General features: G+C 33.5%; 1 protein-coding gene across 1 annotated transcript in view; it reads right to left on the reverse strand.

Annotated features, from left to right (window-relative positions):
- The window catches only part of Dcc (DCC netrin 1 receptor), a 538,940-nt gene that overhangs the window by 127,797 nt on the left and 389,431 nt on the right, over window positions 1-21,712 (reverse strand). The window contains exon 14 of the mRNA XM_051201201.1: window positions 16,634-16,828. Within this exon, the coding sequence (XP_051057158.1) occupies window positions 16,634-16,828 (195 nt within the window). The remainder of the gene's footprint in view (window positions 1-16,633; window positions 16,829-21,712) is intronic.

Here is a 21,712-nt window from a genome sequence, read left to right on the forward strand (position 1 = left end):
TAAAAAAAAATGTTGTCATTCTGAACATCTGTACAACGTGGTTTTACTTTCTATATTTTTTAGAGAAAATATGTGTACAAGTGTGGGTATGAGTAGGACAAGCTTAGAAGTTCTAAAACTATGCTCAGCATTTATAGTGTTTAAAGTTAGAAGATTGTATATGTAGGAAAAGAAGTTGAGAAATATAGAGAATGGAAGATATTATAACACCACTAATACATATGTCTAAAGAAGAGATGGAACATAATTTAAGGAAAAATATTAAAATATTTCACACAAATCACCTTTTCTATCAATTTTAGGTATATAAAAAGAGTTCATGAATTATATTTTGTGCTATGTCGGGTTTAGTAGCAAAACAAACAAACAAAAATAAGACAACTAACAAAAACCCCTAAGTATTCTTTCTCTTACAGAATAGAAAATGATCAAAGGTACTTTGGAGTCCTGCAGATTCATTCTGGGTCTATCATGTTGTAGCTTAAAGTAATGGCATATGTCTCTGGAGACTTCTTAGACTCAGTTGAACATTCTGTTATTGCTGTTATGGTTTCTACAATATGGCATCAATGTGAGCACAGCTGCAGTATTATTTTGGAGATAGAATAGAGATATACATGTATGCATGTATGTATGTATGATACATTAGATGCTGGCATACAGTAAGTGCTCAAAAGATGTTATTTATTGTCACAGTTATGAGCTAAGCTTTCCCTTGTTTATACTAAATGTCTGTTCTGCTGTTTAGTGCTCAGTAGTGTAAAAAACAATATATGCTTGTTTTATTAAACATAGCCAATATATAATGTGTGTTGGCTTGAATGATAAAGGCCCCCATTGGCTCATATATTCAATACTTATTTCCTTGTTGGTAGCATATGTTTAAGGTAAGAAGCTGTTTTTCAATCAAAAATCAAAATAAAACAAGACAAAAATGGATGAACCTTAAAATAAAATTGTATCAAAAACATTTTCTTCTGAGAAGAAGAAAGTGGATGAGGAGTGAGAACATGGAGAGTTCTCCCTGTGGGGAATATGTAAAAGAAGTTGAAGGAGACTCAAGAATATGATTAAAATAGAAAGAAAGCACATTTTGTTTCTTGAAATTACATGACGTTATTTATAAAACAACCTCATCTTCTTTATGAGTTCTGTGTTCTTCATTCACATTTCTTATAAGGGCTATAAGAGCTGGTCATATTCCCTTGAAAGACTGAGAAAGCCAGGACATCAAGATGAAGGAACCCTACTATCAATAAGAAAACATCTGTTTCACAAAGGTCTCCCTCTGCATCTCAAAAAAGCAAGAAAGTACAGAGGAAAAAAAAACCCTCTACATTGTCTTTCAAAGTTATATATGCCTGGTTACTATGCCATTTTGGGGAGAAGGTAGATTTCGAGACAGGATTTCTCTGTCTTGCTTTGGAGCCTGTCCTGAAATTGGCCATGTAGACCAGGCTAGCCTTGAACTCACAGAGATCTGCCTGCCTCTAACTCCCAAGTGCTGGGATTAAAAACATGTGTCACCAATGCTTATTTCACACAATTCTCATCCCAGTATCCCATTTATATATGTTATCTACCAGAGATATAGATTTGTGATCAAAATTATGATCTCCATTATTTTACTATAAATTAGAAAATTAAATTATTTTATCCATAATCAAATAAATTAGTACCTACATAATGAATAGTATGAAATATTGTATTACAAAAAGACATTAATATGGACAGCAGTAAGGTCTATTATAATAAAATGAAAATTTGATAATTTTCTGTTCCAAATCTACAAACTCTCTTTTCCATAGTACAGTTCTCTATACAATTAGAGTATTTCTGAATTTCTGCTAAGACATGACTAATTGGTATGCAAGCCTTGTGAATTACATTACCATTGGGATACATCCATTTTACTCTTCCAGGTAAAATTCTTGGCTTTCTATATTTCTTCAAACTTTTATTTACTTTGCTCTCATTGCGTTTACTCCTAGGATAACAATCTCTGTAGACATTCATTGCGTTTTATTGAAGCTCCTGTTGTTCTATTTCTTGTTAGAAAACAAAAAAAAAAACTTCCAACACTACAGTAATTCTGGTGTGTATTTCTTATTCATTTTCTGGAATAAATCTGCTAGGATTTAAAAGAGGAAGTTGACCAACTGGAACAAAATTCTTCTAGATGACTGAGGCAAGACTTCCTTGATTGCCTTAAAGACTTAATCCTATAATCTCAACACCAAGACATGATCTTGTCTTCCTACTGCAATATTGTCCTACAATGATACTGTAAGTGCTTTTAGAACCTGACAATTTTAGAATTATTTTTCATGTTGCCTTAGTAAGTGGGTGCTGCTTGACTCAAAAATTCAGTTTTAAATGTTTAGGCAATTGGGAGCAAAATTAAGTTAATATTGTAAGTTATATTTAGATATTGTGGGAAACAATGGAAATAATAGAAGTTGTTCTTTTGCAGCTTAGATGGTCAAAGGTCTACAATCATGCACAACTCCTCACTTTCGGTGGTTCTCTGCCACTGTACCACTCCAGTGTCCACTTGGTCTACACCTCCCCTCCTTCTCCTCCTTCTGTTGCCTTGCCATTGTGTGGTTCCCCAAGGATATTATCATGTAATTTAGTCTGCCTGATAAACATCCTTAACACAGGTCCATTAAGTGAAGACTCCTCAGAAAGAAGTCACATCCACAGGGCTTAAAAGTTTAGAGACATTTCTCTACTATGTTTGATTTTCTTCTAGGGAAATTTACATTAGACAATTATCATTTGGGGATGTAGGTTTAAGTCAGTGACAGAAAGTTTGCCTATCACATACAAGTCCTAACACAATATGGATAAAGTATTACTGCTTTTTAAATTGTCATTTCTTAGTTAATTTTTAAGAAATTGATTCATGTCGGGTGGTGGAGGTACATGCCTTCAATCCCAGCACTTGTGAGGAAGAGGCAGGTAGATCTCTGGGAGTTCTAGACCAGCCTGGTATACAAGAGCTGGTTCCAGAACAGTCTCCAAAGCTACACAGGGAAACCCTGTCTCAAAAAACAAAAGAGAAACAAGCAAACAAACAAAAGAAAGAAAGAAAGAAAATGATAAAATGATTCACAATGAATATAAAAACAATTCACCTTTTTCCATCCTAACAGTACAACATGTATCAATTTCTCTATGTCACAAGCACAAAGAGTAAATGTCTCCAAAAGAAAGGAGTGTCATAGTGATTGACAAAGATGTGTAGGTCTGACTTACCATTGTTTTTACTTCCCAATCATATAAGCTAATGTGCGATGGTACAACAAACGCACAATTAGCAATTTATAAAGTAAGTCATGTGATTAGTTATTGTCAACTTAAAAATATCTAAAATCACCAGGAAGATATACTGGATTGTGGGTGTGCTTTAGAGGAATTATTTTGGTTACATTAACTGAGATGGAAGACTTGTCCTCTACATATGGCATCACTGATTACCTGATTGGGATTTGAGTATATATATATGGAAAAAGGAGCTGAACAGTAGCATGCATTCATTGTTTGTTTTTGGTTGTAATTGCGATGTGACCAAATTCTTTGAGCTTCTGCTGTCTTGACTTCCCTGGCAAGATTAACTATCCCTAGATAATGTGAGCCAAAATAAACTCTCTCACCTGTCGTTACTTTCATCAGAGGACTTAATCATGCCAATGGGAAAGAAACTAAGAACAGCTGTACTATGCTGTTTCTGAATTATATGGCCACACACTTAATCCAACAACAAAGTCAAATATAGGATTTAATGAAGAGCAACACTACTTTTGGTGAATAGAAGTCTAAGAAATATACAGTATTTCTAAGTATGTTTAAGGTTTAGAGTGTAAATATGCAAAAACCTCACAATATTCATAGCTTCATAACATAGATGAATGATTTACATGACTATTCTATTTTACCAAAAAAATTAATATGTTCCAAGACTTATACTGATAGGACTATTTAGAGCAATAGTTTCTATTCTGTTATTGTCTTCAATTTGGCAAATTTATCTGTACTAGCTTTATAACTGGTATAGTTATATATTGTGTAGTAAAGTACTGATTATTCAAACATACTTTAGAAAAAAAAAGTTTCTCAGAAAAATAATCCAAAGTCATGTACTAACAACTTTTCTTAAACTTTTTAAAAATTCTTACCTACACAAAGCTTACTTACATAAACTATTCACCAATATACATCACAATTCAAACAATTATACATGGAGCCATGACTAGTCTTTAAAAAAATGCTAATATTGGGAGTGCATTCCCCTTGGAGGGATACTCCTTTAGTCTAGAGGCAGGAGGGAGGGTCTAGGTCCTATTCCAAATGACTTGACAGATTTTGATGATCCCTCCTGGAAGGCATCACCCTGCCTGTGGAATGTGGGGGATGGGACAGGAGGGAGGAATGAGGAGCATGGGAGGGTGGGAGGAAGAGGGAACTGAGATTGTTATGTAAAATAAGAAAATATAATAAATATATAAAAAATTTAAAAATGCTAATATTCATGCCACTTGGGGACACAGGGATAAAGGGAATTGTGTGTTGAGGAAAACAGGCATGACACATCTGGCATCAGCATAGCATGCATTCAGGTAGAACTCTCTAAAATAAATGTAATTAGAAGATAAAAATATATGTATGTAAAGGAACATGAAAGCCTTCCCCTTGAGAAGCTCTGGATTTAAAACAAGTAATTTCAAGTATAATACTTTTCAGTGATGACCATGGCTAAATAAATAATGATGTGATAGTTGGTTTTCATTTTTATGATTCATACATTATCACAGATACTATGATGGGGGAAATAACACTAAATAATTATTCATTATGTTGGATAGTTTTGTGGTGTTTTGTTTGGTTGTTTGTTAATTTGATACAAGCACAGGTGATCTAGGAAGATGGAACACTAAGAAAGAACTTCCTTCAGATAGGCCTATATAAACTGGGGTCACTTTCTTCATTAACAGGAGAATTAGAAGAGCCTAGACCACTGTGGCCAGTGCTCTCCATTGGTTGTATCAAAAATCAAATTGAATAAGACATAGGTGGCATGCCAGTAAGGAGTACTTCCACCCAATTGTCTCTGATTTAATTCATGTCTCAAGGTCTCTTCTTTGAGTTCTTTACTTTGCTGTCCTCAGTGGAGTGTGATTAGGACTTGAAAACCACATAAAGCCTTTAAACCAAGAGCTGTTTTTAGTATTTGGTCTTTATCATGGCAGTAGAAAATAAACAAATGTATTCACAATGTTATGGAAAAAACAAATGTATTCACAATGTTATGGAAACAATTTTTGTATTCTATCAACTAATTGCTTATTAGACTCCCCTGAAACAACATAGGCTATTGCTATTGTCTTTGGTTGCCTCCAGGAAACTGATGATAAATCTCTATTGCTAAAGACAACATAGAAACATTTAACATAGGACTCTGGAATTTGGAGGAGAGTCCTTACTCCCAAACCTCCTCTCACAGGACTAGCTTTCACAGGAGTGGAAAGTGCTTCTGAGGAAAGACTACAATACTATCCCTCTCCTCAGTTTGATGACTATGAAGCACAATTACCAGAAAGGGAAGATGTCCCTAAAGGTGTAACAGTGATATTACATCTTGACAGTAGCCAACAGCTTCCTCAACTGATACTGTAATCTTACCCAATCACTCATAGCTATTGAAGTCTTGAATCTCAAAGGAGAATATTCTGCTATCATTTTGTCAAAACAGGATATTTCCTCATTGCATTCTCAATATCTATCTTTATACCAGAAGATATACGTAACTGTCATCCTTCATCAAAGCTTCTTTTACTGCATACAGAGACCATTACAGAAACATACAATTGGTCAAAATTCAGAGAACAACTGACCATTAGGTTCCCACCCACAACTCAAAACCCTACAGTTAAGGTTCAGAGAATATCTCAGAGGAGGGGCAGAAACATTAAACATGCCATAGGACCAGAAAGACTTACTTTCAAAATTGTGTTTAGATATGATTGGGAAGATATGCCCATGATCTCAACAATATCCCTGCTAAACAAGACCTAAACAATGACAACACCAGCTGATATACAAAAGGAGATGGAGAAATATCATGCTAAGATCAACCCCTAGATGAAGGGTAGCAGTCAATTAAATTGGTTGTCTCTCAGAGTGACCCTAGACCCAAATTAATTAGATAATCCAATACAAAGTTGTCAACCTTAAAAATGTATACATTCAAGTCAGGAAACATTAAATTTACTTGGTAAAATATTCATACATAATACATATGCACATGGAGGTGTTATTAGATGGTACAATTATACTTTAATTAAAATAAGATAACTTTTAAATTTTTTCATTAGAAAGAGAGTCCATATAATGATGACCATCATGATTCAGAGTAGCTTAAGTTCTGATTCCATATTCCATTGTTTTAGAAGAGTTATGTTTTTAAAATATTTAATAGGAAATATGATATTTATTTATGAAATAGTTGAACATGGTAGAGTATATCTTCAATTATAGCAAGGAAGAGTCTGGAGCAGGAAAGCTGAGAGTTCAAGCCAGATTTGGCTATAAAGCAAAAATATTTCAAAAAGTAATAAGCAATATTCAATAAAAGCAATCCTCCCTAATATTTTTATTTAATCAGTACAACACCAAGGTGGTTATTAAACACACGCCATGGCATCCAGAACAACTGTGGAATAAGTAAATCCCAAAGTATCAAGGGTTAGAATTTTAAGCCTTCTCCAACCTGTACTCACTCTCCTTATTCATTATACATGCAATTATCTTTTAAAGAACTTGTATTCATGGATCAACCAGTTCATTCATTTGACATTGGACTTCCTTGTTTCTATTTGACTGCACTGTCCTGAACATCCTATTTCACATTTGTGCCATGAGAATGATTTCTACCTTGACTTATTAGTAAAATTTTCCCACCTTTCATTTTTAATAAAACTCCTCTAACAACCTCACTTCAAAGTACCATTTCAAACTGCAAATGCACAAAGATTGTGTAGAGTATGGTGTCCCTTTTACCCTTTGCAAGAGATATATTTCTATTTGACATATAAGGCTTTGTGAGCCTGTAATATGCCAGACAGCAGCATGGGTTACATTTTTTTAGTACTCCATACTGTTCTCTATATGATGTCTTATGCTTAAAGTCACTCAGTAGCTAATTTTATATCATCAGTTTGGCAAAAAAAAAATAATAATACATTTTAGCATACTTCTTTTCCTTGGTTAAGCAAAGGTCTTCAAATGAGGAAGCAGATCCATTTGTTGTTTGAACAAATGGCCAAACCATCTAAAAATGAAAGTGAATAAAATAATAATGTACTCATTATAGAATTCATTCAATCTGTAAAAATAAAATCTTTGAAATATAGTAAGTTGAGTATCAAAAGGCCTTTGAATTGTTAAGAAAAGAGGAGAATATATATATTCTTTGTTTTCATTAATTAGATTTCACGTTCCTTTCCTATAAAAAATGTAAAAAATAAGCATCTGTATTATGTCAAGTAGAAATGTTAAGAATAGAGGTAAGAAGCATGGAAATGACTTATGTGAATGTGAGAATAAGCAATGATTCCCTGGGTAAATATGATTAATTGTAAAATCATATAAGAAGAATAAGTTGCCTTTCTTATAAACTACTTTGTATGGCTTCAATATATGCATTTTCAATAGTCTGCTCATATCACAAAATCTAATACAGCATTTTCTACTACTGAATTGAAAATACATTTTGAATAAAAAATTTAAGGATAAATAAGAGGAAAAATCTCCCCTCCTTCTTGCTTTCTCTACCATGAAATGACTTATTTCTATTGGGCCTCTGGAGTCAGGTTTTTCTAGTCCAGATAAAAGAAATCATTTTCCATAATTATTCTTATATCCCTTTCCAGTAATACAAAGCTGAATTTTGTTAACTAACACCTATAATATACTTTATTGCAAAATAATAATATGTCTTCACCATGAGGTTTATTTGTTTTTTATTCATGTATGTTGATTATTCTTGAGACTACTAAAGTGAACTGATTTTTCTTATTTAAAATGTTTGCATGTCATAAACTAAAAACTTTTATATTCAATGCATGAAGGATTTTTTTTGATGGAAGCATGCTGAGCTTAACATGTAATTTACATTGAACTCACTGAGTTTCAAATGCACTCTGGGAGTTATAAAGGTTCATTTCTCCACAGGCTAAAAGAACTGTTTCCAAGAGCACTCAAGTTAAATTTATTCCCCCCAAAATGCAATATGACAGGATTCATTCTTGATGAGATTAATGGTAGTTATCAAATGATAGGTATAATACATTTGGCCTCTTTGCTATTTTTGCAAAGCTGATAATTTTGGTACACTGATATAATAAAAGTTGACTTAACCATTATTTAAAGCCTCCCATTTCTAACAATGTGGACTAATGGTGAGTGGATTTATTCTTCTATTTTAGTTTAAGAATAATTATGTATTTAACAGTTTTGTGACACTGGATACTGGGTCATGGAGGTCTATGACTTCTGAGACAAACAAAATTACATAAGCTTTTTAATTCTCATCTTTGACCTGGAGTTTCCAGACTGCAAGAGAGGAGAAAAAGAAAAAAACAAACAAACTATATAGTATTTGGAGACCTCTCTTGATTGAGAAAGTGTGTGAAGACTAGAGCAGTTAGGGATTATGGGGAGAGTACAATGAGAAAAGCAGTAGTCGGGAAGGCTCTGGACAATTGTCTTCAACCCTTATCTGAACAGTTCCCAGCCACTATGTGAGGAAACTTCACAGTACTTGAGGATAAACCACATAACAGGACCATATGCAAAAATCCAGAATGCTCTCAGAATCCAAAGCAAAATATAAGCCTGAGGGGAATCAGAAAGTTATGGGAATTTGAGTTAAGGTCTCAACATAATTCATTTCACTAGCAAGACAACTTAGCTTCATGATATTAAACACTAACAACCTAAGACATGAAGGCAAGGTACAGAGTGAGCTTGGTTTCCCAAATACCTGTATCCTAGAAAAAAATTGAAGGAAATTAAAAACATCAAAATCTCTAACACCTAACACCACACACACACACACACACACACACACACACACACACTAAATGTTTAGGGATTTCACATCATTAGAAGGTTTGACATAAAGGAGAAAGACAATTGACTGTGAGAATAAGTTACTAAAAAGAGCTTTTGAAATAATGCAGACAAACTAATTTGCAGAGAACACTAAAAACATAAATTATGATTATGTTAAATGAATTGAAGACTATTTAAAATACAGTATTTTAAATAGAATATCAAACATGTAGAAATGTAAGTAACAAAACATCTTTTCCAGATGTAATGTACATTTATTTTAAAACTGATTGTGTTAGCTTAGGTATCCATTACCAACAGAAAAGTAATGGTAACAACAAATATCCCTACTTGATTTAAAGATAAGAAGAACAATTGTACCAAATGACACAGGGATGTATAAAAGACTAAAAACCAAAACCAGTGAGATTGAAAATGAACTAGATCAACTAAGAGGACTGTGATATTTGTGTAAATAACTTGAGAATTGGATTGTAAAAATCCAGTTAAGGAAACAATGCTCAAATTTCCCCACATGTGATGGAACCCATTAGCATATTTGTATGTATATGTAGAATACACATAAAATCTATAACAAAGGAATACATTCTCCTAAGCAGAAAAAAGACTCATATATACAAAGTCACAAATATGGTTGAATGTCACCTCCCCCTTTGATCTAGGCCAGTTTAGAAAATGGTAGATTAATATTCATTATTTGTTCCCAAAGAAGAATCATCTATTCTGTATGATACACATATGTATAAAACACAAGAAGATAAACCTCTGTCTGCAAGGGTATATAATCATGTATATGTTAACATCAAAGTAAAATGGAGAATAAGGTTATTGTCAATAATCATTCAGGATGGTTTATAGATGAGAAATTAGCTAATTCAATGAGACAAAATTATAATTCTAAATAATTAAGCATCTGGTTCTCATCCCCCACACCCCAACTGACATACTGTTTAGTCAAGAATTTTAAGAGTAACATCTTATATCACTATCCTAGGTTATATTTTTCTTGTTAAACTGGAAGGATTTAATTTCTAAGTAACACCTTGATTATTATGCAGCAGGTTTAACTTCCCTAAGTCTGGCTGTATTTGATCTCTCACTTCTGTCTGTACCAGAAGCCAGGTTTATTTTGCAATCTCCACTTAGTACTCAGATAAAACACTGTCTTTACTTAAAATAGGAACAGATTTTTATCTTTCTTTGGTTTCCTTCATTTTGAAAACTTCTGTAATACCTACTACTGGAGAAAACGAAGAATAGGTTGATGGTAATTTAACAGTCCTTGGCAAAAATACACTGAGCAGCTATTTGTAAACACTGAACAGCAAGGATAATTGAGAATGAGATATGTATTGTTTTAACCCAAATAAGACATTTTCTAGAAAACTGAACAAGATATAGGAAAGTTTTTTTTATTGTTTGTTTCTTTTATTGCTTGAATGTCCCTTTGTGCAGGGAAGAGATATCAGATTTCCCATATACATACATAGATAGAGAGAGAGATAAAGAGAGAGAGAGAGCGACATACACACACACACACACACACACACACACACACACACACACACACACACACAGAGGGAGCCTATGCTCCAATGAGATGATCTTTCCTCCTCTTGTTCAATAATAGTATTCGTCTTTTATAATGGATTTTTTCAAATGGCTTTAAAAAATTCACCAAGTGTAAGACAATGCATATGCTTTGGACCTCAGAGAGTAGAGAGTGAGAAAGGAGTTACAAATAGAGTGAATGCATTATTAATGAACTACCCTGCAGCTGTCCTTAAAGACTGCCTGAAAATGTTTATACGTTTAGAAGACATTCACCTGAAAAAAAAAAAAAATGCAGGGGAGGTAATATCCATTCTTTCTGTTGTATCCAGAGCAGTGTTCTTATGGTTTGACCTTTTCATATTCTCTGTCATTCCTCCCTACGCAAGCAGTGCTCTTGGTGAAGAAGTGGAATTATCTTCCTTGGTACTCATAATCAGTATTGGATGACATTAAAACAGGGAGTTTATATTTTTGTCTTTCATATGAACTAAAAGTCACTGTATTGTATTTTATTTATGTCAATTTCAGTAAACCGATTTTAAATAATATTTTGTATTCTCTATATTTGAGCTAAAAACTTTGAAACTCTGAACTAATTTTGAAAATAATAGTCTACACTAGCATACAAGATAATAATAAAAATGATGTATTAATTACATATGCATAATTTAATTATAATTGGCTCCATAGTTATTATCTCAACTAAGATGAATAGACTAGAATTTGTTCGCTGTTCTAGAATAGATAATTGAGCAACAGAGAGTTCAATAGCATGGCAAGAAAAGGTTACCTGTGTCATGAATGACCACAATTAGGAATAGAACTAAATTTGATGTTATTAGGCTATGGGAAACATCTTAAAATCTTTTATATAAAGGTTACAAAATAAAACATTTCTGAGTACTTAAATTTATTTTGATACCATTTAGAAGTAGATAAATTTATCCACAATTTCTAAATACTTAATTTGATAGAGTTTTATTATTACTGAAACAGTCAACCCAGAATTCACACTTATATCTCTAAAGCACTGACTTCCAAAACTCTTGTTAGTGTTTGTAAACTCTGTGAACTCTGGTGCATGAATCTAAAACAACAGAAAGTATCCTCCTTCCTATTTATAATAGATAGATGCTCAGAATTCACATCCCCTTGTACATCTCCATTCTTTTCTATACTTATTTACTATTTTCTTGCTTATAATATATGTTTTCAATCCCTAGTTTATAAAAACAGTATCTCCTGCAATAAATCATTAAAGTGATAATAGGAATAAAAGAACAATAATTAAGAAAAGTACCTTAATTTTTATACACTAAAACACTTTAAGAAGCAAGAGCCATACAATGAAATATCTAGCCTTCTAGTTTTAGAAAAAATGTAAAATTCTAAGAACATTTTCTCCTGTGTCTCAGTTACAACCAATAGTGGTGTCAGATTTCCACCTGATGTCATGAAGATGTGAATGTTTGACACTGTTAAGTAGTATTGTAATATAATCCATAAGTCTTGGGCAGCTATAATAATATTAAATAGAACAGTAAGAGAGACCAAGAATATTAGAGAATGAGGATAAAATATAAAGAGACATTTAGAATACAGAGATAAGTTTTTACGGAGTCATAACAATTATAACTTTACTGAAATAAGAATACTTTCCAAGATGATTTTGGTGACTAATCTAAAGAACTATTGGTCAGAAAATTTAGGTAAGACATTGAATATCATAAAATTACTCCCAGAGGATTTTTTTATAATCAGTTAGCATGTATATAAAGTCTAAAAAATATATAGCACGTATTATATCCAAATTTATGCTAACCAACACATTTACCTGATAATAACCTATAAAATAATATCAATAATTTTAAAATCACTGTTATTAAACAGTAGTTTTTAGACATGCTAAGATAAAAAACAGAAAGCAATAGTAAGAAACCCTAAACTATGAAACTATAAATAACCTAAGAATTGAAAGACAGTGTAGAATAAGCTTGAGATAAGTCATTCTGAGGCCAGTAAATAGAAATAGATAAAGAAAATAGAAAAGTGCTCTTAACAAGTATAACCAGAAAACATAAACCAAAAATTTTAAATAGATAATAATGAATCGAATGTAATCATACAATAAAGGAATGATGACCATATAGGATTTATCTGAGAAATTCAAGTTTAGTCCCTACTCAAAAATGTCATACTAAAAAGAAAAAGTAACATTTTAAGAGATGGAAAATCACATTAGAAGCATTCTAAAATTTGTTACTGAAATTGCCTGAAAGCTAAGTGAAGTATAACCTTTTCTAAATGTTGGATAAAGGACATATTTAAGAAACCACCACCAATTTCATGGGGAATACTGAAAATTTCCCCTGAATTAGAAGTTAGCCAAAGATGCTTGCATCTGGCAATTCTATTCATACTTCACTGATCTTACTGACTATTGCAATAAAGCAGGAAAAGAAACAAGAGGCAAAGGTCCCAGAAAGTATGTGTCCAAACGTTTCCCCTTTATATTGCTTATGTAGAAAATTTCATAGCATCTACAGGAAAAATAGAACAGTTATTGAACAGGTATTAGGATATACAATTAATGTTAAGAAATGTGCTCATGATTTTAATTCAATATCTAGAAAACAAATTTAAAATGGAATTGCACTTAAATGTTTTTTCAAAACCAGTTTGGGAGTAATTAAGTCTAAAGAAACATTAATTATCTTTACAATATGGCTGAGAACATTTTTTAAGCGATGGCAGAAACAATTTAAGATCATGTTTATACATTATATATCTGTTAGTTAAAAAATATCAGGCATGTATACATTACATAGTTTATTATACAGAAATATCTACATATATAGAAAGAATGATAAATAAACAGATCAATATGTATGTAGCTCTTTATAAAATAATGTAGTTCTAGTGTAATTAAATTAAAATCACATGGATCTACATTATGAATATATATTTAATCTGGCAACACAGCTCTTTAGTCAAACAAGTAAATGTCAGCAGATTTATTACAAATGTTTGATGAAAATCTGGTTAATGAGACTGTACACTTACACTAAACAAGTTATTCCTTTTGAAGAGGTGAGAGTAAATATTTTTTAAATGATTTTATATTTCCTGTCCAGAAGCACATTACCTGGCTCACTATATTAATATTAAATAATTATTACCCATAAGCAAAATGCTGTTTATAATTTCTGGTTCTCCTCTAAGAGAACAGGTTTGTTTACCAGTCATAAAGCAAGCATCTGTCACATAGTCTAAAGAACAATTTCAATTCAGGAATTTATAACTGACCTCATGCAAAATTTTTTACTAGCTTTCTTAATAGTTAGTTGTACAACTATTATGCCACACTTAATTTTTTGTCTTTTCTTAAAAATAGGATATGGGAAGAGTTGGGGAAAAGGAACCATAGAAAGTATGTCTATGGTCATACCACCCTGAATGCACCCAATCTCATCTGATCTCGAAAGCTAAGCCGGGTTGGGCCTGGTTAGTACTTGGATGGGAGAAAGTACATATTGCATGAAAAAAAATCTATTTTCAATAAGAGAAAAAAACTAAAATGTCAATTTATCAAAAGGAAAACATATATACTAGATAATTATGTGGTTCAGATATTTTGAAAATTACATATATTTCTCCTAAATGATGCTATGGAAACTGAAATGACTACTGTGCTTGTTAACTTGGTTGTCTACATGATTGAACTGAGAGATAATTAGGAAATTGCTAAAGCATACCCCTTCTGTATTTATGAGGATATTTCTAGGTAAGATAATGGAAGGAAAACATGGCCTTACTGTGGAGAGAAACATCCATCAACTGGGGGCCAGGAAGAATAAAAGAGGCAGGGAGGGGAAGTAGTTACAAAGACATCCACATCCAGGCCTCTGTGACAAAGTTACTCTCCTGCCATAACTTCCACACAATAATGTACTCAACCCCTTTGAAACTATAATCAGTATTACCTCCATTAAAAGGTTGTCTCAGGTATTTTGTCACAGTTACTTTAAAAAGTGACAAATACCCTGTGATTAACATCATATATGACGATTTCATTGCATAGTCTATTGGCATGCATAAGTCTTTCAACTTTTTGAAAATTATAACAAATCAGTATTCTCACCACATTTAATAAAAATATCATAGCCTCAAGGCACCTTAATAGGCAAAAACAAAATATGCTTTAATTTCATATTTATGTCAATATTTATATTTTAAAAGTACTCTGTGTGGTAATATTTATGTGTATACATATGCATATGTGAAGAGAGTGAGAAACAGAGAATTGTGTATTTATGAATATGTGTGTATGTGAATATGTATGTGTGTGTAAGTTTATACATATGAATTTTCTATCCAAATAAGTTGTACAGTACAAATTCCCGAATAAAGTTTCACTTTGACTTGCATTTTCATCCAGACAAGGGTTTTGTTGCTGAGGTACACCTCAGCCTTTCTCTTTGTTCTTAGAACAGACATTGAGAAGATGTTTTTCTTCTTGGTTAACATTTAGGAAAATCTGCCAGTGCTAATTTCACAAAATGGTGACCCTTCACTAGGTCTCTAAGGTCTTTGTAATGAAATGAATGATCATGAAAGGACATAGTGCAATCATGCAGTTTTCTTTCCAGCTTTACTACTTTTGCACTGCATTCATTCATATAGCTTGTGCACTGCCATGCTAACTTGCCTTGTCTGGTTAGTGGAATAAAGATGCACTGTCTGAGATGGTGTATTCTGAATAATGGATAACTGAGAGTCCCCTGACACAGGTTTGACGGCCATAAAATATGAGCTTTGAGATTGCCCTTATATTCATACTCTGGGACTGACTGGGGGATTTTATTTCCAAATGCCAAGCTAACTCTAATTGTGGCCAGTTTCAGTAGGTGATTCTCTCATTAGTGTTTGGAGCAATTACAGAGAAAATGGATTGGTGCAATTTTATTTCTGCATTGATATAATCTATTCTTACTACTGCATTTTAGCCATTCAGATTCAAATCAGGCTTCTCATCACAAATGCTCTGTTTGCAAGGAACACTGCAAATGACTAGAGCTTCCCGCCCCTAATCAAGTTTGATTTCCAATGAGGTCAATGTGTTTCATTGCCAGTAATGTCATATTAAATCAACAGGTAGAATAGAATGAACTTTCCTTTTACTCTGTGACAATTAACTTATTAGCATCCTGATATATCATTTATTACTTTCCACTCTTAATGATACAATCCCTTACATTACTACAGAAAAATCAGAAAATAAAATAACGGAAGGGTTATACACACAACTGATCTTACACAAGACAACAATGGAAACATTGGATTCATGCAAAATGAAGCCAACTCTTGTAAGAGTTTTCAATTTGGAAGGAAAGATAAATACATAGAGAAGAGATTTACTGCCTCGAATCAAAATTGTCTTTTCATCATATTTTCCAGTCATAATGACCTAGCCACAATGCTTTACCTACAGATAAGGAAGGCAAACAAGTTACTGTGATTAGACAACTAAGAGTAAAGAAAAATTAATAGAAATCTCACTCTCAGGTACCATAAAGTTTGTTTCTACCTTAAGTATTAAGATCAGATATTCCCTCGATGGTCAGAAAGAGAAAATTTATCCAATGCACTTTGTATATCCTATGCATATAATGAAAGGCACTTAGCATGATATCTTTTTTATAGAAAGTTAAAGCTTACATTGCAGAGTCCCCTAGATCAGCATCCCCAAATTGATAAGCGAAAAGAGACAAAACATGAATGTGTGTATGTGTGTGTTTATGAGCTTTTGCGTTTATGTGTGTGTTTAAAGAATGACTTTTAATATATGGTACATGTAAAACCATAATATTTCCAAGAAATAAAATAATTAAGAAGAGACTACTTTCTTCTCTTAGCAGAATAAGTGCCAATAGCTACTCACCTAATCTCTCGATGGAATAGTATCGCTGCTTACTGTCCACACGCACTGTCTCAGCATAAGGGCTGCCAACACCATACCCAATAATATAACCTCTCACCACAATGTTTGGGTTGAGAGGTGGAGTCCAACTCATGATAATACAATTTGTCTGGGGTCTCACATGAAGGGAGCTTGGCTGGTCAGGGACTTGAGACTCTAGGATTTAAAGACAGATTATCATCAGCAAGCCTTATTATTGAGTTAGAAGAATGGCAAATATCACATTTAAATAACACAGTATGTTATTCCACCCAGATTCCAAACTCAGACCACTTATTATTCAATTCTTTATTACTAGCACCTACTAAATTTCCATGTTTAATTTATTGCAAGATTGTGTGTGTGTGTGTGTGTGTGTGTGTGTAGAGGTAGATATCTGTGTCTCCATATGTAAATATCTACCATCTTTTTAAAGACAGTTCCTCTCAATGAACCTGCTCCTCACTCACCAGACTGGCTTGCTAGTGAACTCTTAGGATCTGCTTTTCTCCTGTCTCAACACTGGACTTAGAAATGGAGGGAGGGCCTAGTCCTACCCCAAATGACTTGACAGATTTTGTTGATCCTTCCTGGAAGGCATCACCCTCCCTGTGGAGTGGGGAAATGGGGTGGACGGTGGTCAGGAGTCGTGGGAGGGAGGGAGAGAGTGAGGGAGCAAGATGTAACTGAGATCAATATCTAAAATAAGAAAAAAAATAAAAATAACTAACCAACTAAATAAATAAAAGAAATGTATACTTGAGGGCCTGGTTTTTACATTGCTGCTGGGAATCCAAACTCAAGTCTTCATGCTTGCCTGGAAGTACTCTACTAATAGGACTAACTTTCCTTATGTATCAAGGAATGTCTTGAATTTCCTTCAACATATTTTGATCATATTCTTCCCCTCCCCCCGGAACCTCCATGCAGAGTTTCTCAAACATTATTTCTGCATGCACTTGTAGTATAATGCATCTTTATTTTAATAGCCTGTTTCCTGTTTTCATATATTTCTTAAATATCATTAATAAATAAAACAATTAAGTCATGAAAATTATTTTAAAAAACCAAAATGACCAAACTGTCTAGTCAAAGTACTTATTCAATTTAAACAAATATAAAAATATATGTATCAATCCTATTTTGAGAAATTGTTAGAGGACACTGGATAGATTACTCAGCTACTGTCAGTTATCAGCTTGTACTGCTCTTGAAGAGGAGTATACTTCGGTTTTTAACATCAATGTTGGGTAACTCAAATACCTGTAACTCAGAAAACTTCCTCTGGCTTCTAAGAGAACCCACACAAGTGAACACATATCCCATTCTTACATATGTATATACATATAATTTAAAATAAAGTATAATAGTTTAACAAATGGTTTGTCGAGGTAGGCAAAATGGAGTTGTGACCTACTCAGCATGACTAAAAGCATATGTGGTTCACTACTTGTTGACTCAATTATAATATGTTATTTGAGGAAGAGACAGTATCTGGATTGAAGAGACGTAGGTCCAGACATTCTGTCATCCACTGGCTTCATTTTCCTACTTAAATCGACATGCTTGATTCTAATTAAGACAGATATAAGTTAAATTCTACACTAGATTCTAGCTGCAAGACTGTAAGTACTTGCTTCTAAGTCTCTGTTCCCTCAGCTGCATGATGAAGATAAAGTTGGGAACAATTTCATAGGATATTGAAAAGATGTAATGATGATAGATAGATAGATAGATAGATAGATAATGCATAAAAATTCTTGTTATGAGTAGTGCCTAAGTTCTCAAGAGATATTGGATACTAGCAAGAAAATTCCTATAGCAGTCTAACATTTTCTTTTAAAGAGAAGGTATATAAAAAATAATGAATTTTATTACTAACAAGACATTACTGCTAATTCTAAAATATGACTATATTCCTAAAAGACACTGGCACTTGTTCAATTAATACAGATACTTCTTACACAACATCTCACATATTGGTTATTGTTATTTATTTATATTTTATTTAGGATTTCTATTTCTGTGATAAAACACTATGGTCAAAACAACTTGAAGAGGAAAGTGTTTATTTCAGATTATACTCCATTGCTCAGGGTAGTTGATGGGACATGTCATTCTGTAAATATGTTTCTCATATTGGTTAATGAATAAAACACTGTTGGCCAATAGGAAAGCAATAGGCGGGACTAGGAGAACAGAGGTCCGGACCCACTCTCTCCGGTAAGATAAGACCACGTTGAAATACTTAGATTAATAGAAATGGGTTAATAATTAAGACAGAGCTAGATGATAAGAAACAAGTACCTGGCCAACAGAATTATATCAAATTCAGAGTCTCGGTGTATTAATTGGGGCTGGCGTGGTGGCTGGACAAGACCAGTAGCGGGAGGAAAAACCTTACTCCTTACAGGTAGTCATAGCAGAAGGAGGCCATGTAGAGGACCACTTACTGGTTTGTTCACCTTGCTTAGTTATATATTCTAAGACCACTTGCCCAGGGGTGGCACTGCCTGCAATGGGTTTGGGGGTTCCCATAAAGAAGAGTCTTATACAAATATGCAAAGGCATCATTAAAAATTATTTCACAAAATTCGAATATAAATTTTTACAGCAAAAACACAAACTGAAGTATTTTACCTCTTTTAATGTTTTCCAACCCTGTTGGTATAGTCTTGCAACTGTCTTTGGGATTTCATAGACTATTCGATTTAGTATATTTTAAGTTTTGTAATAACAAAGCAAAATAATATGCCTAATTTTATAACAAGAAAGTCTAAATTTATATCAAGAGTGTTACTGTTTATGCTTTCTGCATTTATCTCACGAGTGTGTACATTAATGTGTGTGTACATTCATGCAGTGTGTGTACTTTTGTGAGTATGTGTGTGTGTGAATATGGAAGTCCGATGCTCACATAAGACTTATTCTCAATCGCTGCTCCAGTTTTCTTCTGAGACAATACCTGCAACTGTGTCTGGAGCTACTAGCTCACTAGACTGACTGCCTACAAAGCCTCACTGACTCTCCTGTTCCCACCTTCCCAGGACCAGCAACACAGACTCAGCTACAATGCCCACCTTTTTATGTGGGTGGAAGACATCCATGTTTAGGCTGTTGTCCTTACACAACAAGCACTTCACTGATTTAATCATCATCCTGTCTAGCCCCTGAATTCATGACTATTTAAAAACAGCATGAAAACATAATTATTTGAATGACAATAGTTAATGTCTTTTAGGAAATACGGAAATATTAAGATGTTTCCATATGCATAACTGTTCCTCCAATTTTCTGCAAACTATAGAATATATGGTTAAGTTAGCAATATTTTTTATTTAAATTTTTTATATTTTATTTTAAATACTAAGCCAAGTTCCTCTTCCCTTCCCTTCTCTCATTCCTTCACCTCTTCCCTTCCCACCACTATCCACTCCTCAGAGGAGATAAGACCTTCCTTGGAAAGTCAACAAAATCTGATGCACCAAGTTGAGGCAGGATCAAGCCCCTCACCTCCTGTATCAAGGCTAAGCAAGGTATCCCTCCATAGGGAATGGACTCCAAAATACCCAATTCATACACCTGGGATAGATCCTGATGCCATTTTCAGCCACCACAACAGATCAACACACATAACAGTCACCCACATTCAGAGGTCCTATTTCAGTCTTTATGCAGGTAACCCAGCTGTCTTTCCATAGTTCATGAGCTCCCATTAGCTAGGGTCAGCTGTCTCTGTGGTTTTCTTTATCATACTCTTGACCTCCCTTATTCATATGATCCCTCCTCCCTCTATTCAACTGGAGTCCAGTTGTTCAGCCTAGTGCTTGGCTGTGGGTCATTGCATCTGCTTCCATAAGTTACTGAATGTAGGTTCTATGATGACAATTGGGGTAGTCACTAATCTGATTAAAGGGTAAGGCCCAATTTGACACCCTCTCCACTACTGCTAGAAGTCTTAGCTGGCATCTTGAGAGTGTTATCCCTAGAGCAATAGTTATACATAGTAATGTGTGTTCAATTTGCCTCTCAGTACCTGTTGGGGATCCTCCTAATCCATCATTAACTGGAATATTTTTAGTCTTACATACATTCCTCAAGATGATTTTGCCTTGTCTTATTGCCTTTTGCTTGTCCTATTTGGCTGGTGTCTCTTAGAGGCCTGCTCTTTTTTGAAGAGGAAATAGAGTAGGGAGGGTGGATCTGGGGAAGAGTGGAAGTGGAATTGAGCTGGGAGAAACAGAACAAGTTGAAACTATGATCTGGCTGTATTGTATTAGAGAAGAACCTACTTTCAACAAAAATTACATATGCATGTATGCATTTAAGTATGTAAGAAGAAATAATGAGAAATACTCTTACTTTCTATGTCATGTAAGAAAAAATAAAAATAAAAATAAGTTTATAGATATATGGAAATTGATACTTAGAGGATTTTTGTCAGTCAGGTAGTGTCATAAGGTTAGAAGAATGGCATCTATCAAGGCAATATTAGAATCAGAAAATCTGATTCATAATATGTGGCTTCCTATAATAACTAGGACAGAGAATTATCCATAATTTATAAGAGCCATTTCATACACACCTACTCACTTCTTAATAAGAAACAGAAATAACAATTTCCTTATTATTCTTCAGAATGAACTATCCCTCACACATTTAACCCTATGGGTTATGAAAACAGTTATTACTAAAGTGAACTATAAAATAGCAATCCAATGATTTCTCAATAGAAAGTGTGTGACATGACTACCACTTCTTAAGGATCCAATTTTGAAATTTGTTGCTCAGAAGTACTTGAAATTTTTTAAAATTATCTCTAGGAGAGTGGCTGCATATATAAAATACAGAGAGGTTACCAGAATAATTATTGAGATAACATGAAACCAAAGAGAGCTCACAATGCCTAAAATGCTCAAATTAGTGACACTCCAGTCTTTTACTACACCTGTGTGATGATGATATGGAAGTCCTGTGCCATTCTTGATGATGTCACAGAATGTGTTTCTATAAAGCATATGCTATGTTTGAGTAATAATTATAGGTTTCTACTAAAGAATA

Source organism: Phodopus roborovskii, unplaced genomic scaffold (assembly GCF_943737965.1).
Source record: "Phodopus roborovskii unplaced genomic scaffold, PHOROB, whole genome shotgun sequence".
Classification (NCBI taxonomy): Eukaryota; Metazoa; Chordata; class Mammalia; order Rodentia; family Cricetidae; genus Phodopus; species Phodopus roborovskii.